Genomic DNA, 18,711 nt, shown 5'->3' with positions numbered 1-18,711 from the left:
AAGTTGGCGGCACTGCCTCTTCCTCGTTGCCGGTCCTCCAAAGTCTAGACCCGTCCGTCAGCATCAGAGCATCGGGGCATCAGATAGAGCAGCGCCATTCAGACTACGTAGCGAGCTCCATGCCCCTCCATTCTCGGACCCCTCCATGGGTTCCATTGGGTGTGAACCTACCACTCCTTCCTCCCCTTATCGAAGAGTCCCTGCGATTCGGCAAAGCGACACAGGGATGGTGCCAGCAGAAAGTAGAAAGTAGCGATAGCAGCGAGCGACGATGGCGGCGGCGGTCCACAAATGCGAGAATGCATTTGCACCATGAGGTGAGATGAGGTGGGAGATGCGTCAAAGAACCTCGCTCCATTGGGGTGTGCGCGCCCCTGTCTGATATGTGGAAGCCACCCTGGTGGGTTTGATGTCCCCGGGGAGTCCGCAGTGACGTCAGAGCGGGAAGGTCTCAGGGTTGCGGCGACACACCACACAAGGGGCAAGGGAGTTTCAAATGAAGAGCAGTGACTGGCTGATTACCTCGCCGAGAGGCTCCGCTAGACGGGCCGAAGGAACACCCGGTACCTCTCTGCTTATGTAACGAGTCAAGTGGCGGCAAACAATCGGTCGCTCAACGGCGTCGGGCCCGGAAATCCTCGGTCCCACGGAAACCTGACACCGGCTCTGCATGGCTGTGCGTGTCTCACTTGATTGAGCAAGGCTTTGAAGAAAAAAGTACTTGGGAGTTGGGACAGCGAAAAACATGGCTATCCTTGGCGCGATAAGACCACCGCACACACTCAACCCTCCCCCCCCATCTCGCGGTCTGTTCTATCCGGGCACATACGGATGGGCTAGATAGGGTAGCCAATGGGTCTTGCTGAAATGCCTCTCTGTCCGATCTACATGGAATTGCGAGAAGAAGTGGTACCTGCCCATCAGAGCCACAGAAACCAGTGAATACAAACACGGAACCACGCATCTCCAGACCATCCACATGTGCCTGTTTTGTGGTCTGTCCCTCTCAATATCTGGGGGTTTCATTTCTTGTGTACCAGCCCTCCGCGTTTCTTCGCGGTGGGGTTGCGGGTTCATGATCTTAAGAAGATGGAAAGAGGTTACTATATCCGACTCGGCCTCTGCCTCACACATGTCTGGGCGACATGACACTGCAGTCACGATCGTGGTCGCACATCTCTGCTTTCTCTGCCTCATCTTTGCCTCGTTCCTTTTTTTCTTCTCCCCCCCTCCCCTCCATTTCTTGTTCTCTTCGGGCTGCACAACTACGCCATCGGCCAGCTCCGCCGAGCCGTGGCAGAAGACCCAGGCATCCGCCCGGCGCTACCACTGTCATGTCCGGCTGCCGCCTCGCGCGCTACTCGCCAGTCGCATTGCGATGCCGTCACCGTCGGCTGGGTCAGGGGCTGTACAGGATGTGCACCCCCCCTCCCCTGTAATGCCAGGCCCTGCCTGCCCTAACCTTGTTCCTTGGGTGACTCGGGCGAGAGAGTAATGGATATCTTCTCCCTGCTGGTATCCTTATGCGTCTGTCAATACGTAATCCTATTCGCCTGGTGTACTCGCTCGGGCAATGGCAGACAACACGACCAACGACAATGGGAGACGCTACAGTAAGAAATTGAAGAATGCCCCGGGTACCCATGATCTCGGAGGAAGCGGCCGACCAATGATAGCTGGGGAGAGTGTGAGCACGCAAGTGGACGCCGTCCTATTGCGACTACACACACGAATACACAATCAATCAGACATTTCCCCATCCTTGAAGATGCGTTTCATCCTTGAAGGTGACAGGCAACGCATGTTGGATCGGTAGTGAGTCTTTTGCGTATTGTAGCCTTTTCGGCTTCTTTAATTCCCTCATTCCTCACCCCTCATTCCTCATCTCTCGTCTCTCATTTTAACTGTACGTACCGTACCCTCTTGCTCGGGCGGGGCATAACTAGGGGCTCTGTTACAAACAGCGAATTTTCAGGGGCAGCGGCGCTTATTGGAGGTTGACGAAGAGGCCACCGTCGACCAACAGTTGCGCGCCTGTCACGTAACCACTAAGGTACTCGCAGGCAAGGAAGACAGCGGGTCCGGCGAGGTCGGACGGCACACCAGTACGGCCAAGAGGAATGCGGCCCTCCGTATAGGCACGCTTTGCATCATCCGCTAGGTCCTCCTCGTTGAGCTGTGTCTTAATGGTTCCGGGAAGCAGCGCATTGCAGCGGATCTTGTACTTGCCCAGGGCGACGGCGGTGCTCTGCATCAGACTGAGGACACCAGCCTTGGTGGGAGTGTAATGGGTTTGCTGACCACCGCCGACCAGGGCGGAAATGGACGAGATTCCGATAATGCTACCGCCCGCTGGCGACTGCTGGCTCATCTGGCGAGCAGCGGCCTGGACGACGTAGAAGGCGCCGTCAAGGTTGGTGCGAACCGTCTTGGTGAAGAGGTCCGGGGTCAGCTCGAGGAACTCGGCAAATGTGCAGATGCCGGCGTTGGAAACACAGATATCCAGACGTCCATTGCCCGAGTGCTCGACGGCGCGCGCAACCAGCTTGGCAGCAGTCTCAGGCTCGCGAACGTCACCAATCTGGTCGGCCAAACGGCCGGCGTTGGGATTCGCTTGCTTCGCGGCCACAGCGTCGGCGATAAGAGCATCGAGGTGGGGTTGGTCCTTGTCAAGGCCCAGGTGGTTCACGACGACGTTGGCCCCCTGCTTGATGTACTCGAGAGCAATGGCTTTCCCGATACCGGTGGTGCCGCCTGTGATGATGGCAGTCTTGCCAGCGAGCAGATTCGTCGGGGCGGCCATGGCGACGACTTGATAACGATGGCGCGTCTAGATTGGCTTCGGCGTTGGCGTCGGCGTCGAGGCTGAAGTTGGGTCAATGTCGGGTGTGAGCGGCTGTCTGGGAAGCGACAAGGATGTCGGAGGATTTAGTTGCGTCGGTGCAGGTAAGGAGAGGAGAGAGGCGGAGGAGATGCGGCACGGAGTCAATTGCAGGGTAGCGGCGATTGGCGACGGGTCGGTGTTGTTCGGGAGTGCAAAAGGGGTTCCTTCCTCTACTCTTATTCACGCGGGCGCGAGGGAGGGCGGCTGGCACAACTTATATGTATTGGATAGGTAGGTAGGTAGGTAGGTAGGTAAGTAGGTAAGTAGCTCAGGTAGTTGACGATGTGCAGGTGGAAAGAGAGGGGTTGATGGCGGATGGAGAACATGAGGGGCGGACAGCACTGGAGCAGAGGAGGGGGTTAATGCTCAGCGAGGGCGGCTCAAGTGAGACCCGACGGCCGAGCCAGGAAGTCACGATGGAGTTTCTCGCCCGTCCATCCCCATCCACCCACACCACACGCAATCAAATGGGAAGCACCCGAAATGCCATTTAAATTCCACGCAAACCTACAGATACACCTAGCAAGCTGTCTTATATAATCGGCTCTTTGCTTGTCTTCTCCTTCAGTGGGTGAGGTAGGTACCCCCCGCGTTTCCCTCCACTTTGCGGCTGCTTGGAGCAAGGAACGAACTGAACTGATTGCCAGTCTTCTAACCCCTACCTGCGGCCGGCGCCAGTGACTACGGCACAACACAACAACCTCAAGCCTCGAAGCGTCGGGTCTTACGCTCATCATCGGGAGTGCGACGAGAACGTACGCCGACTGTCTGTTTCCTCTTTTCAGGTGCCGAGCGTGGACCCGCGTCCAAATGCTGTTCCCACCGCCATCCCACTTTTGCACCCCGCGCCCTCGGTGTCAATTACAGCGAGCTACTAGCCCCACCAAGCAAGCACCTACCTCCCTATGCATCTGTTTCACTCACTCCTCCCTCTTTCTTGCCCTCCTCACTAGGTACCATAGGCCTGGACTGGTGTGCGACACAGTAAACCCGAATATCCTTGGCCGTATCATGTGGCAAGCCCAAATATCCAGGCTGGTGGAGACACGCTCATGGCCGTCAGAGGTCGACTCTTTGTCACCAGCAAGACTCCATGAAACAATTCGGAACTTCCGGCTGTGTGGTTTCGAGTCTCGCTGCCAGCGTAAATAACTTGCGTGCCCCTCGCTTATGTATGCGCATACTGCTTGGTTGCACTTATCAGCGGTTGTGAAGGGACCCCGACCCCATGCTGTTGCCAATATTGAGACACTTCATGATACGTCAAAGTGCTACTCTGTTGAAGACCAAGCGAAAAGTGCAAGCTCCATTTGAAGAGGGTCATCGTCGAACAATCTCAGAAATGGTCATAAACATTCCAGTGCCATTTGTCTAGGTAGAACATTACAAGAAATTCGGGCTTCGCGGTACATGACCGTACCGGGCCACGTCCGCCTACAAATGATGCTTAGCCAGCCGCCCGTCGCTATCCGTTCCGTTGGTCTATCCTCACCCTCACAAGCAACGTTTCGCGCTCCCCTTCTTCTCTCTCTATTTCGAAGAAGTCGTAAGCTCTTGCACCTTGGCCGTCACATCGTGCACGATGCCGTTCGTTCCGTTCGTCTCCGTCTCCTCCGCCGACTTGAGCGGCCGTTCCTATCCAGTTCGTCAGTACATTGAAAAAGTGTATTGCTTGATTCGGCGTAAACACTCACGGGGCTAATATTGAGCAGCGACCTGCCCGAGATGAGCTTTGACCTCACCGCCGGGTTGAGCGTCAGGCCGAAACCAGGCTTGTCGAGATCCGCAGTCGTAAGGTAACCCTTGGTGGGGATGGGCTCGTCGAGGAACAAATCACCGAAGACGGGCAGCACGCTCTTGCCGTCAGGAGAGTTGGCGAGATACTCCTGGAATGGCGTGTTGGGCTGCGAAATGACAAAGTGGTAGCTGTACGGGCCACTGGCGTGCGGCACGACGGGAATGTCATATGCCGAGGCCATCGCTGACACCTTAAGCAGCTCCGTGAGACCACCGAGCCACATGACGTCCGGCTGGATGATGTCCAGGTTGCGACCCTCGATGAGCTTGCGGAACCCGAAACGGGAGTACTCATGCTCGCCCGTCGTGAACTTGATCGTTGGGTGAGCACGCTTGATTTGCTCAAAGCCGTCCGTGTCGTCGGGCGACAGACACTCCTCCCACCAGTTGATGTTGAGGTCCTCGCAGGCCTTGACGATCTCAATCGTGTACGGCACGTTGAGACTCATATAGCAGTCGACCATGATAGGGAAGTCGGGACCGACACTCTCGCGGTGCTTGCGCAGAAACTCAACATTCTTCTTCAGACCAACATGGCCGTCCTCTGGGCAGTAGGGAAGGGGAACCTTGCCGCCCCAGAAGCCCATCTCCTTGGCCGCGGTAGGCTCAGGGCCAGTGCAGTAGAAGTTCAGGCGCTCCTTTGTGGCACCGCCAATCAGCCTGTATACGGGCTCGTTCCTCAGCTTGCCAAGCAAATCCCAGATGGCGAGATCGATGACGGAGATGACGGCTAGAGGGAGACCCTTGCGGCCGTAGAACATGGAGCCTCTGTACATCTGCTCGAACAACAGGTTGGTGTTGCGCGGGTCAGCGCCGAGGAGGAAACGTTCGAAATGTTGGTGGACGAGCCAGCAAGCCGGGGGGCCTGTGCGTAGTAAAGTCAGCATTGGTTTTATTGATGCCATCGTTTGCGTCTGTGTTTGTGTGTTGGGACTCGGAGCTGCGCACCTCCAAACCCAGTAGCAAGACCGACGGTGCCGTCAGTCGCCTCAATCTCAACGAGGAACGAGCCCAGCACGTTGATGCCCCAGCTCGTTCTCGAGTTTCGGTACTGCTCCCATCGCGAGCACGGGGTGGAGATGGGGCTGTCAATGAGCCTGTTCATCGGGATGTCAGTCCATGCTGCCTCCAGGGCAGGGTCGGGCTCGCTGCGGAAGCGTGATGAATAACACATACCAGTGACCACCCTTGACGTTGTGATAATCGCCGCCAGAGCCGACACCGCCAATAACGAATGTACGGATCTCCTTGATGGAGGGGAAAGACCTCACGGACGACATTGTGCCGTTGTCAATCTGCTTATGTTTTTGCTGTGTCGGAGAATGAATCACGGGTAAAGCTGGAGGGGAAGACACTAGGCGGCGACGAAGAGCAGGTGAGGGGTGAGAGAATGGAGGGGGAACGGGATCAGTGACCGTCTTTTAAGAGAAAAAAGGAGGGACTCCCTGTGGCCGGGATTTCCAAGACACGCGAGCCCAGTCAACAAGGACGGAAAACCACCGAATCAGACGACAGTCCAAAAAATGCAACTCTCAAGCCGACCACTAAGGTAGCACGAGCTTCTTAGGTTAGTGGGGGAGGGGGCGACGAGACAGATTCGCGGCGAGTCAACTCAACTCGAGTGGTTTGCGGCGGACGGGGAGGCTTTGAAATCGGTGTCAGATGTCCCGACATACGGAAACTGTCGAGACCCGGCATGAGCCTCGGGAGCCCAGCGCGTTCCAAGGCATTTGGAACAGGACCCCTCGCCTCCATAAAAAAAAGCCCCATACACCAGGCTTCAGAGGGCGGGGTGTCATTGCGACTGGACCCTCCCTCTCATGATCATCCGTACTGTAGTACATAGCGACGCATCAGATAACTTGTTGCGGCGGACACCGTCTTCCTGGAGCAAATGAGCATGGTGGGTGGCAGCAAGCTGCGGACAGGCTGCAGTGTGTTGTCCCAAAGGTCCAAGCCAAGGCTTGGACAACGTTAAGGTTTTTTTGCATGTATCCCGAAGAGACTCTTTGCGGAAGCAACTAGGTTTGTCTGTAGAGGCATCTCCAATGCCCAAATGCGAGATCGAGCTTGATGTACCTGACTGTAGGTGGGTTTTCAGCAGAAGGCGGGCCAGGCCAGTCGAGGATCTCTCCGGAAGACGATCCACCCCTGTTGCCCGGAACGGGAAAAGCTGTACAACGGTAAGGTAAGTTTGTATGCGCGGCGCCATTTCGCCAACTACGATCTCGATACGTTGGATGCATCGCCATTGATTTGGATACATCACATGGGAGTATGGGTAGCATCGCGATTGCGGTCCTCCGCTGTGTGGCCTCAATGGATGGTTGGTTGAACCTGCAGGCGCATGCTGTCGCAAAGATTTGGTCACTGTGGCTGTAAGAGAAGAAGAAGAAAAAAAGAAAGAAAAAACTGCATTCTCTCGGACCAGGTGTCCCAGCAGTGTCGCAGTCCAGGCTCGTCTGATCACGAGAGAAGAGGAGAACTCGGAGGAAAGGGATAATTGAACCCGAGACCTGCCCCGGATTTTCTTCTTTATGGGGGGATAGGTGCCTGGATGCCTGGCGTTCAATCCGGAGCATTCTCTCACACTCCTGCCGCCAATCCCGATGCCCGGGCCATCCAAGACCGACTCCAGCCCGGGACTCCGCATGAAATACGGAGACGGAGCGATCTGCACTACAAGCACCACTAAATGGTCAGGCACGGAGCACGGAGCAGCCACCCGGGCGTTGTTTTCACCTGGATGCTGGCCGGGAGCCCCGGTCACCGGGCTCGGCCTTCGTGTGCTACGGCACGTTACGGCCCACACGAACTCGACTTTCCCCGGACTTGGCTATGTACACGTGTGTATCTGCCATGGTAAGATCTGGAGGGTGTTGGTGGTAATCATGGCACGTTGACATAATACATAAAGCCTGAGACTCCTCGCCTTCGAATGGCACCTACTACATGGCTGACGTGACCAGACCTCAGTGGGACGTTAGTCGTTGCATGTCTTTTGCCTTGCAACTTACTCTGGAAAGATGTCTAGATCCGTGCTCACGTAGTCGATTCCCAGACGGGAAAGGCGTTCCTCTCTGCCTCGGGCGCATGGCAGATTGGTAATTTCCCCTTGAGGCGAGTAGTCATCACGCAAGAGACACAGACGCAGCGGCCGGCTGCCCAGGTTTATCGTAGTGCAGACTCCTCTATCATCAAGCAGCAGCTCATGATTGGCTCAAAGAGTAAGTAAGACCACATTGTGCCTCGGTCACTTCTCTCCCAGCGGCTTCTCCGCATTCTCCATTTGATTCCCCACTCTCTTGAGTCTCCTCTTCTCTTTCGTTTCTGTTCGACTGTTCTCCTCATGCGGGCCCTGGGAGCACCCAATTTTTAATTTTCCCCCACACAATCCATTTTAGTCTGCCCCCTCCTCCCCCCCCTTCCATCCGAGACCGGGTAAGACGGGGCGAGACGACAAGACTCGGAACGCCGTCCACTCTCTCATGATCGCCTTGACCGCACGTATTATTCGTCTTGGTCGACAATCCTACGGCTGCCGTCATTACCTCACCCTGGGTACGCTCACACCTCTGGTTCCTTGAGGTTGGATAGGGAAAACCCAGTGTGACAATAGACTCGGGTGCGCAGATACACATCCTTCTCATCTTACCCGACCTGTCTGCCCGTGTGGCTGGGATTGTGTTTCCTGACTATTCGTGCAGGGTTAAACTGTTCTTCTTGCCTTTCTTTTCTCCCCGCATTACCCGAGACCCGGGGGTGCGAGCTTGACTTCGGCAACGGGGGAGAGAACATAGCTGGGCCGTCATCTCTGCATCTGCTGCCCGAACAGCATTCTTTGTTCGAGATTGACGAATTGAATGCGGCGACGTTTCGTGTGTGCGTCCATCTTTATACGAATCCGTCCTCGGGGCCGGCCACGCCTACGCACGCAGGCATCAGTGAGCCATCCGTCCTCTCATTGGGCGACTGCCGCCAGGCCATCACTGGCAACTTGCAAGGCAGCTCGGCTCGACGCGACTCGAACTCGATCCAGCCCCTTCGCCGTTCCCCTGACCCCGGCAACCCCATCCTCTCGTCCAATCCCACTATCGCGTGCTCTCCCCACCTCCGCTTCCTCCTCTTTTTCCCTTTTCCCCTCCCCCGAGGCCCCTCCCCTCCCCGCTTCCTACCCTGTCGCTCTTCTCTTGTCTTGTCCCCGTGGCACGTGTGGGACAGAAAAACAAAAATACCCCGAGCCTCTTTCTCACCCGCCCCCAGCCCTTCTGTGCCCTTTTCCCCCCCTCTGCTCAACATTACCCCGAGGTTCCCAAGCTTCTCCCGAATCCGCGTGTTGGCATATCGCACGAACGCCTGCAATTCCAGCGCAATCGCCCTCCTCGTGCGCGCGCGCCCTGCCCATCCCTCTCACTCTACGCCTGCCTGCGTCACACTCGCTCCCTGGACCAGTTTCCTCGGGGCTGATTTGCCCTCTGCCCGCCATCGCCCGGAGACTGCCATACCGAGGATGCAGCACAACGGCCATCCCCTTAGCAGCCGGTCACCGCCTGCAGCCAACACCAAGTCGATCCAGCAGCAGAACTCAACCCAGAGCCATGACCAGAGCCATGACCAGAGCCAGAATGAGCAGGACTCTGACGACGGTAACCAGCTGCAGAGCGCCGACGAGAACGACCTTGACCAGGACGATCAGGATGTCACCCGTCTTGGGAAGCGCAAGAGACCCATATCTGTTTCGTAAGTCGTTCGGCTCCCTAGTCCAGTCCCAGTCCCCTTCAACTCAACCCTACAACTCATTCGCATCTTAACACTGATTGTTTGGATACCTCACAATCTACCACCCCCACACCTCGCTGCCTCTTTCCTGTCTGCTCTCTTGTTTCTGATATGTCCCCTGGTGCCTCGCTCTTCTCTTCCCCATGTCACCGTCTCCCGAGCCTGCGCCTTCTGAGCAGAACCCCGAAGCTAACAATCCAATCCCAAGATGCGAGTTGTGCAAGCAGAGAAAGGTACCGTTTCCCTTGGCTCCCTTTTCCGTCCGTCTCTTGACTTTTCTTCCTTTGCTTTCCTTTCACTTTCTCTTATCACTCTTGCCGTTGCTGTTGCCGTTGCCGCTACCGTTGATGTCATTGGTTTCCAATCACCTTGCATTTCCCGCGGCTACCTTGCCTGCCCTCTTAATCACCAACCTCTCTTACTCACCACTTTCTCATCTTTGAGCCCCCCGCTTTCTCTCCACATTCAGCCTCGTCCTCGAAGCTCGTCTTGTCTCTTACTTGCGTGCGTAAGAACTGAGGCTGACCCCGCCGCGACTCTCAGGTGAAATGTGACCGAGGTCAACCTTCTTGCGGTTGGTGTAGTCGCAACGGTGCCTTATGCGAATACAAGGAACGCAAAAAGCCCGGTCTCCGTGCCGGCTACGGACGCGAGCTGGAGCAGCGTCTGGATAAGCTTGAGGAAATCCTCAGGGCCCATGCCGAGATCCTCCAGGCCACCTTGACCTCCAACCAACACCACGCCACGGCACCAAGCATACGGAATAGCAACCCGAGCCTGCCAAGTGACCACGGCACACCGCGCGAAGCCAATGCCTTGTTCCGGCCGTCCGAATCCATTCGGACCCCCCAGGCCGAGACGGCTCTATTCCTTCAAAAGCCGTCATCCTATCCCTCAACCACGCAGTCCTTGGAGTTTGGGATGCCGCCGCCGACCCCATCGATGCACGAATTCCAGGGACAAATGCCCATGACCAGCATGTCCGCGCCAACTAGCCACGTCTCTGCCATGTCCCACCCTAGCAGCGCGGCCCAGGAATACTATGGCACAAATCAAACGCAGCTTCATTCTCCCGACGTGGCCATGGCGCAAAGCCAGGCCTCAACTGCACCCGATCAGGAGCTACCGCCATATGACCTACTCTACGCTTTGGTCGACCTGTACTTCAAGCATATCAACACCTGGTGTCCCATCCTTCACAGGAAGACGACGCTAGACTCCTTGTTTGGGCCTTCGACCTTGGAGGAGTGTGATCGCATCCTTCTGCATGCCATCGTAGCCACGACGCTTCGGTACTCGACCGATTCGAGGCTTACCGACGAGAGCAGGCAACATTATCACTCAATCTCCAAACAAAGAGTCTTACTCTACGGCATGGAAAACTCTTCAGTCAAAGCCCTGCAAGCCTTGGTAATACTTGCTCTGGATCTGGTCGGCAACAGCAACGGCCCTCCTGGATGGAACATCATGGCCTTGATCACGAGATCGGTTGTGCAACTCGGGCTGGCCGTGGAGAGTACCTCCTTCTCGGTCTCGCCCAATTTCACCTCCATCTACACCCTCAGGGCCATGATCCTACCAGAACCCAAGGATTTTATCGAGGAGGAAGCCAGAAGGAGGCTTTTTTGGATGATTTATCTCCTGGATCGGTACGCCACGCTGGCCACGGCTTTCGAATTCGCACTGGATGACAAGGAAGTCGACCGAACTCTACCATGTCGGGATGATCTATGGATCAAGAACCAAAAGGTCGAGACACGGTGGTTCCGAACCCACGACCACCCGGAGGACACGAATCCCGAGTACGACATCAACAAGCCAGAGAACCTAGGAGCTTTCTCGTACTACATAGAGATCCTAGCAATACTGTCCAAGATCCACAAGTTCCTAAAGCAGCCTGTTGACATCAGCGCTTTGAGCGACGTGGAGCAATGGCAGATGCGGTACAAGGAGCTGGACAACATGCTTACTTCATGGAAGTTCGGTCTCCCTGGTGAATATGGTAACATGGCAAAGCTATTTCAACCCGGCAACAAGACACTCAACTGCGGGTGGGTGATGCTGCATGCCACCTATCACACAGCCGTCATTCGACTGCACTCCTCAGCCGCGTATCCCACAACTCGGTCGCCAATTTTCACTCCTTCCTACAGCGCTTCGCAGCGCTGTCACGGCGCGGTCGAGAACATCGCAGCGCTGGGTGAGTTCGTCGTCAACAGCGGTCTCTTGGCAAAGCTGGGCCCCCCTTTCGCCTTCACTCTCTGGGTGGCCTCACGTCTGCTGCTGGTCCATGGTTCTACCGTGGAGCACAAGCTATCCCCTCAGATCCAATTCTTCGTGGAGACGTTGCGGGAAATGGGTCGCTACTGGCCGGTGGCAGCGCGCTACTGTGTTCTTCTACAACGTGTTCTCGACGAGCATCGCGATAGTGAGCGGCAAGGAGATGGTGTCACGCCCAGTTCGGTCAAGATATTGGCCGACATGCGGCGTACGGCGTTTGACCTCGACTTTCTCATCTCTCGACAACCCCGTGCAAATGGTATGCCTAACCATAGTCGGCTTCCAAGCGTTACGCCGGCGAGAACGCCGGCACCAAATGAGCTCGAATACCTGGACGTGTTTGATTTCTTCAACGTGCCGCGGTTGCCCGTGGGCAATGAGAACATTGTCGGTATCCAGCAGCATACCATGAGCAATTCCAACGGGCAAAATGGAGTCTCGTCGGGGATGGATGGCAACAGCGAGAACGGCAGCTCACATGCCCCGGCTCCGCAAGGCAACGAGTTCAACATCACAAACTTTATGGTTGACGCCAATAGCGACTGGCTGTTCAAGCAGGAGGGTGCTAAGTTTCTTTCATGAGCCACAATTCATGGCGATGATGACGACATGTCTACTGGTGGCGGCGAGAAAAGGTGTTGGCAAGCGTGCTGCTGCTTTCTGGGACTGTCTTGGCGATATAATGCATCAACTGAGTAATGTCTCGTTTTCTTTCCCAGTTGGCCCGACGTCCTTCTGCTGGGGCACTGGCTCGATTTTTGGGTACTTTTGCAGCGTTTGCTTTTGTATGATCATGACGGTCTGGCATCGAGCGGGGGTAAGCGGGGGAGCCATAGTCAAGCTGGAAGGGATGCAAGAGGTTCCATTCTGTGGTTATTCTTTTGATTGTTTAATTTTCTTTTTCTGGGCCACAACAAAAGGAATGGGATGCCATGGCAGGTTCGGGAGAACATAATGGAGGGGAGGGCTCGTTGCCGAACCAGTTGCATACTCGCTCTCCTCAAGGGCACACACAGTATTGGTCTATCCACCGTTGCTCCCCTGACCATATGCACATGCAAAGCGACCTTCATCATGGTTCGCTCTTCTAGATCCCCGCTGTCCAGTCTGTTTCGATTGTCCAACGACAGTTTTGCATTTTTACACGCGGTTGAGGCGACACGGCCATGTTGTACAGGGGTTTTGAAGAGAACGTTTTGTGACGAGTCGGACTCCAAGATTACAGAAGAAACCGATCAGCTTTCTATCTAGTTTCAACGACATGGGCTGCATCGAAACTCGAGCCGTAGCTGTTCCAAGAGACTCTCTCGCCAGGTCCCAGGACTTTCCTTCGGCAGAGGATAAACACGACCAACAAGTGGCCAAGTCCCGGTGCTCGATATTTCCACGTGAAATCATTGCGAAATGGTGCGAAGACAGGAGATAACAATGGGTATATATATTCGTGCTCAATATCAGACGAGCAGCCAGCATATTCATCACAACTGGCTTTACATCATCGGCTCTTCACTAGAAGGGAACAAACGCGACCCCTAAATGCAACGCGAACCGTACCAGCGCACCAACGCTCGGTTATGATGCACCTCAAAACGCCCCAAGTGACAACAACTTCAAACGTCCCCACCTCACTGCCCTGCGAATGATCAACCGCAGCACACACTCGGTTCCTCAATGCCAACAGCAGTAGAGGTTGATGCTGCGGGGGCTTCCAAGACGACACGGACGACGAGCCAGTCGCATAGAAACTTGCCGAGGCCAGCCCCAATGATGATGGATATGATGAGATACCCGTTGTAGTACATGGCCAGCAACATGACAATGTATGCGAGACCGAACGTAGCAGCGTGGATTATGGACCGGATGAACTGCTGCAGAGGCGATGCACGGAAGACGAGGGTTTGCGGCGCAACGACGGCCTGGGTTTCGCAGCAGTTGGTTTCCTTCGGTATGCGAGCCTGGAGTTCGGCGGCACGGGCTTGGAACTGGCGCTGGATAAGAGCGTCATATTCCTTCCCGAGACGGCGGAAGACTTCGAGGAATACAGTGAGCAGACTAACACCGATGCAGCTGGCGGCGAACATGCCGCCGTTTTTTATCTGCCACGTTTCGGAGAGAAAACCTGGAAGCGGACGACTGTCAGCCTAGAGCCCATTGAGTTGTGTATACCGCAAAGATATGTAACCATCGTTGACAGTATTGTCCGTTGTACGTACAAGCATCAATGGTGTACCAGTTCCACAGCATCTGACAACGTGTTAGCACATTGTCCCGGCCAAGTGTGCGAGCCTGACAAGTATAGGCGACATACCGACATCTTGCAGTCGGCCGTGGAGCTGCTCATCGAGCCGTGATCCATGGTGAGCTTGGTTGAGAGTTGAACACGCTATCGAGAGCGAGGTAAAGTAGTCGGCCGCCCGATGCGTGTGATAGACGACAAAGGTCCGAATGAAGTGGACAAGAGGGTAACAAAATTGGCCCTGGCGCAGCAAGGCAGGCGTCAGAGTAGACGCAAATTGGCACAAAGCGGTTCTACTCAGGTGTCGCAAAGTGCTCGGGATTCAGGAGAGAGATGCGAGGGCTGCGTGATCCTTGATCGAGCGCGTTGATTGTGGTTGCGGACCGTCGTGGGTTGGTTGTATTGAGGATAGCGCATGTATATGTCTGCCGACGAGGGGATGCCGAGCAATTTACAGAGTTGAAAAGAGACGTGACGTGCGGCGTAAGGGTCGCCCGGGTCTGGTTAGCTTGATATGTACACGGGAGTGTCTGGGCCCTGGTCTGTAAGTTGGAGAGCCCCGCATCGCCAGCACTGCGGAGGACTGGAGAGTGGTGAGGGAGTTTACTTGTGGTTTAGCGTAAAGGCCAAGAAAACAGCTGGCCGATCCTGGTCAGTTCAAGGTGGTGGTGGTGCGCATGTTTCAAGAGGGGCAGAGATGGAGGGCTTGGGCACGGGCATGGGTATGGGTCGAAAAAGATGGCAGGCTTCAGAGAGGGAGCAAGTAACAGTACTATGTACAGCACCGCCACTGCTACTTTAGGTAGTGTATTCTTGTAGTGTAGTATCACATCATCGGGGAGGTCCAACGACAAAGAACCAAGAAGACAAGTCATGGCGATTCGATGGAACACGGGAAAGGTTGCCACTGTGGGCAGTCTATGTAGAGGGCCCTCTATCTTGCTCACACCTGCTCACACTAGTCCGCGGTTGGACTCAAGCCTGGACAAAAAGAATGCCGACTTGACTTGAAGATGGTGACTTGGGTTGGTGGGGTTGGCTGTTATTGCTGGAAGAATTGGGCGAGATTGCCTTCATTCCCTCGTCCTTGCACCTGACGATAGGACTTCAACTATTTGCCATCGTTTCAGCAAGCTTCGCCAATATACAAGTAATGACTTGCGCGTCTGCCCAGCAACCCAATCCCCATTCAAGTGTCATGTTTCTTGTCTGAGCGATTATGTCAGCCCGCAACTTGAAAGTAGAAGCAGAGAGTGGCGAGGACCTTGACGGACCGGAGAGCCTCAAACGCTCGTACCGCCCCGGGCTCCGCACGCCAAGTGGGTCCCGCATCTCTTATGACCCCGGCTCAGCTCCACTCCATGCTAGAAACTTGCTCAAAGATGCTCACCCGGTGCCGGGGTGGCGCTCTGCCACTCGGAATTATATCCTCGCTTTCTCTTTCACTGCAAGAAGAGACTCTTCCCCCCCCCCCCCCAACGGCGCCTTGTCCAATCGTAGTCTTGGTTTTTAACCTGTTTCTTGCCTACCTAGAGGCAACCCAAGACCCAATATCCAGATCCAAGACCCCTAGTCCCAATTCTAATTCCATATTCAGCCCAGAAGGGTGGGCTCGAGGAATGTTCTTCCGTCTGGGTCGTGACCGCTCTCGGCCACTCTTGAGTCTCGCCATTTTCAATGACACACAAACTTGCTCAAGAAGAAACACAATGAGCGGGTGGCCGATATGGTGGGCCCATGAGCCTGTATGGATTTCCGCTTGCTAACTATCACGACTAAACTCACCAATCAATCTGCGTGGAGATGCCTAACGTAGCCCTTCCACCTCGTCGCCTAGATGATGTATCAAACTATCGCGGAGCCGGCCCCCGCAAACTAGAAACATACCAAGACCCTTACCTCAACTAACCACTCACCGGAAGCTCCTAACCACAACCGAAGCTTGCGTTGCGTGCCGAAAACCTTCTCAAATCCCGCCTCGTCCCGTTTTTTTTTTATGCAGAGGATGCGACGATACCACATCATCGGTGTCACATCGTCCGTCTAAACTTAAAGAGTCTCCGCGTGGCCGGTCGCCGCGACTGCTTGTTCACACCCAGTCTCTCTTGTCCTAACTCATCCCAGCCCACCGGTTGCCAATATCTCTTTTTCATCTCCATGGCAGACCCTCCTTCCTCCTGAGTCCCGTCCTCCTTCTCATCGAGTCCACCTCAACTCAACTAAGACATCATCGTATACTTCGACGATCACTTCGGCCACGAGAAAGGACTTTTACAGCAAAAACTTGATTATCTGTTGCCGTCTCTCCTTTAACGACGAGTCCACAGAAGAAGACGGCGCTGAGCGCTGCCGTAAACATTTCCCCCCTCTCGTCGCCTCAACTTTTACACAGCAGCAACCAACAACCCGAGCAAGCCTGCTTGTCTGGACGACAACCCTCGCCCTCGAATCATGGACTCTCATCTCAAGAGCCAGCTGGCTGCCCGCCATATTCAAAACATGAGCGAGGCCGCCTCACTAGAACCTCACTGGGGCTACGCAGACCGGGCGGTCCCTTGCACGAATGATCCTGGATCCTGCGCCTATCTCGACGTCGTCTACGGCTCCCATGATCTCGGCATGTTGTATGTCGGCATCTTGTGGGTTCTCATTGGCATTATCTTACTCCTATGGGCCGTTGGCCGGCGAGCACTACCATCACTCTCCGAGGAAGACGTGCTACGCGCTGCTCTTCTTGAAGATACCCGCGCAAGCAAGAGCTTCACCAACCGACTGCGCCAAACAATCTCCTCCGCCGTGAACCGATACCTGCTCCCCGATTGCATTCGTCCAGTCTTTGGGCGAACCACTCGCCTTCAGGTCTTGATTCTTGCCGTATTGGCGGCATACCTCCTCGTCTTCTCTTTCGTCGGCATCGTGTACAACACCTGGATTACCCCCGTCAAGAAGATGCCCGGTGTTTACAACACGAGAGTCAGTCTCGGTCCTTGGTCTGACCGTATAGGAGTCCTCGCCTACGCCCTCACGCCCTTGTCCGTCCTCTTCGCCACCAGGGAGTCTATACTGTCCCTTCTCACCGGCGTGCCCTACCAGAACTTCAATTTTCTTCACCGTTGGGTTGGGTACATCATCGTCATCCAGTCCAGTCTCCATACCATTGGTTGGTTGGTCATCGAGGTCCGCTTGTACCAACCTCAACCCACTGTTGCTGAAGAGTGGATTTCACAGCTCTATATGATCTGGGGCTGCATTGCGCTGTTCTTTCTTATGGCCCTCTACGTTCTCAGCTTACCCCCTGTCATCCGCCTGACCGGTTACGAGTTCTTCCGCAAGTCTCACTACGTCCTGGCCATGCTGTATGTCGGCGCATGCATCGGCCATTGGAAGAACTTGGAGTGCTTCATGATTCCAGCTCTGGTCATCTGGTTCTTGGATCGTGCCGCCCGCGCTGTGAGAACCGCCTTAATGCATCACAACTTCATTGAGGGCAAAGGCATGGGCTTCTCTGCCGCTCAGGCTGCCATCACCCTTTTCCCGGATTCCGAAAATGGCGACGTCGTCCGCCTCGACTTTTCCCACCCCCATGATTCTTGGAGCATTGGCCAGCACTTTTACTTGTGCTTCACGGAGAGTAGCATCTGGCAGTCACATCCTTTTACCCCGCTCAACGCTCCCGTGACCGTGAATGGGAGGACCAACCATTCTTACATCTTCCGCGCCAAAGGCGGAGAGACCAAGAAGGTTGCAGAGATCGCTGCCCGCAAGTTGGCTGCTGCTCCAGGAGAAAAGAGTGAGGCTGCGCCTACGACTTCGGTTGTCCTAACGGGTCCTTACGGTGACCCGATCGTTCGGAACGTCACCTCGGATGTCAACGTACTATGCGTTGCAGGCGGGACCGGCGTGACGTACGTTCTCCCCGTTCTGACGAGCTTGAAGAAGAACTCTGCGGGATCACGAAAGCTTGAGCTTGTCTGGGTCGTGCGTCACATGAAGGATGTTGAATGGATCAGGCCTGAGCTCGATGCTTTAGAGGTCGGGGAGGGACCCAAAATCATCGTTCGCATCTTCGCAACACGCGATGGCGGCAATCAAGTTTCGGCGTCTGGGCGATCCGAGTCTGAGTCAACGTCCGACGGGGGAGAGGCCACCGGCGAAAAGCAAATCAAGACATCAGCTAGATCGGTGGGAGAGGTAGCGTCTAGCGATGCCCCGCGACACCCCGAGATGACGGCAGTCGTGCGGCAGTTCGTGGATGCAACGGTTTTCGGTAGGACATCGGTCTTCGCCAGTGGACCTGGAAGCTTGATGTCTGACATTCGAGAGGCTGTGGCGCAATGCAACTCGGCGAGCAAGGTGTGGAAAGGGGAGGAGCGTTACAATGTGTCTCTCGTCCATGATGAGCGAATGGAGCGATGATTTCTTTTGCTATTCGATTTTATCTAGATACCATTTTATGACCTAGGCATAGGCAGCCTTTATACCCAGTGATGCAAGGTAGCTAAAAAATGCATACTCTTTACCAATAGATGTATCTGCATTACCCTATAATAACAAATACTAGTATTGTTAAATTGGAGGGTAATACACACAAAGGGCGCTACAAAGGGCATTAGAGATAGGACTTATTAGCTAGTATAACTAGCTGCTTAGCAGTAATAAAGGGTCTACTTATTAGGGCTAAATAGCTAGACTAATATCCTATAGTAGTAAAGTTAAGTATAGGGGATATACATTA

At 55.0% G+C, this 18,711-nt stretch overlaps 5 protein-coding genes across 5 annotated transcripts; 2 read left to right on the top strand and 3 right to left on the bottom strand.

Annotated features, from left to right (window-relative positions):
- Positions 1–1,987: 1,987 nt before the first annotated feature.
- CH63R_09431 (Short-chain dehydrogenase) lies at positions 1,988–2,803 on the bottom strand (the record flags this gene model as incomplete). Its single annotated transcript, XM_018304405.1, has 1 exon — positions 1,988–2,803. The coding sequence occupies one exon, from the start codon at positions 2,801–2,803 to the stop codon at positions 1,988–1,990; it is 816 nt and encodes a 271-aa protein (XP_018156428.1).
- Positions 2,804–4,414: 1,611 nt separating this feature from the next.
- CH63R_09430 (Mandelate racemase/muconate lactonizing enzyme domain-containing protein) lies at positions 4,415–5,961 on the bottom strand (the record flags this gene model as incomplete). The annotated part of the gene is made up of 4 exons (XM_018304404.1): positions 4,415–4,519; positions 4,579–5,546; positions 5,630–5,778; positions 5,858–5,961. 4 exons carry the CDS (start codon positions 5,959–5,961, stop codon positions 4,415–4,417), a joined length of 1,326 nt encoding a protein of 441 aa, XP_018156427.1.
- Positions 5,962–9,191: 3,230 nt separating this feature from the next.
- Positions 9,192–12,322, top strand: CH63R_09429 (Fungal specific transcription factor; the record flags this gene model as incomplete). Its single annotated transcript, XM_018304403.1, has 2 exons — positions 9,192–9,421; positions 10,045–12,322. 2 exons carry the CDS (start codon positions 9,192–9,194, stop codon positions 12,320–12,322), a joined length of 2,508 nt encoding a protein of 835 aa, XP_018156426.1.
- Positions 12,323–13,383: 1,061 nt separating this feature from the next.
- Positions 13,384–14,096, bottom strand: CH63R_09428 (Ctr copper transporter; the record flags this gene model as incomplete). Its single annotated transcript, XM_018304402.1, has 3 exons — positions 13,384–13,859; positions 13,954–13,984; positions 14,049–14,096. 3 exons carry the CDS (start codon positions 14,094–14,096, stop codon positions 13,384–13,386), a joined length of 555 nt encoding a protein of 184 aa, XP_018156425.1.
- Positions 14,097–16,427: 2,331 nt separating this feature from the next.
- On the top strand, positions 16,428–18,282 carry CH63R_09427 (Ferric reductase like transmembrane component; the record flags this gene model as incomplete). The annotated part of the gene is given in 2 exon segments (XM_018304401.1): positions 16,428–18,243; positions 18,248–18,282. Coding segments are annotated over 2 exon segments (1,851 nt in total).
- Between the last annotated feature and the right edge of the window lie 429 nt (positions 18,283–18,711).

Source organism: Colletotrichum higginsianum, chromosome 6 (genome assembly GCF_001672515.1).
Source record: "Colletotrichum higginsianum IMI 349063 chromosome 6, whole genome shotgun sequence".
NCBI lineage: Eukaryota > Fungi > Ascomycota > Sordariomycetes > Glomerellales > Glomerellaceae > Colletotrichum > Colletotrichum higginsianum.
This window is presented reverse-complemented; position numbering and strand designations above follow the sequence as displayed.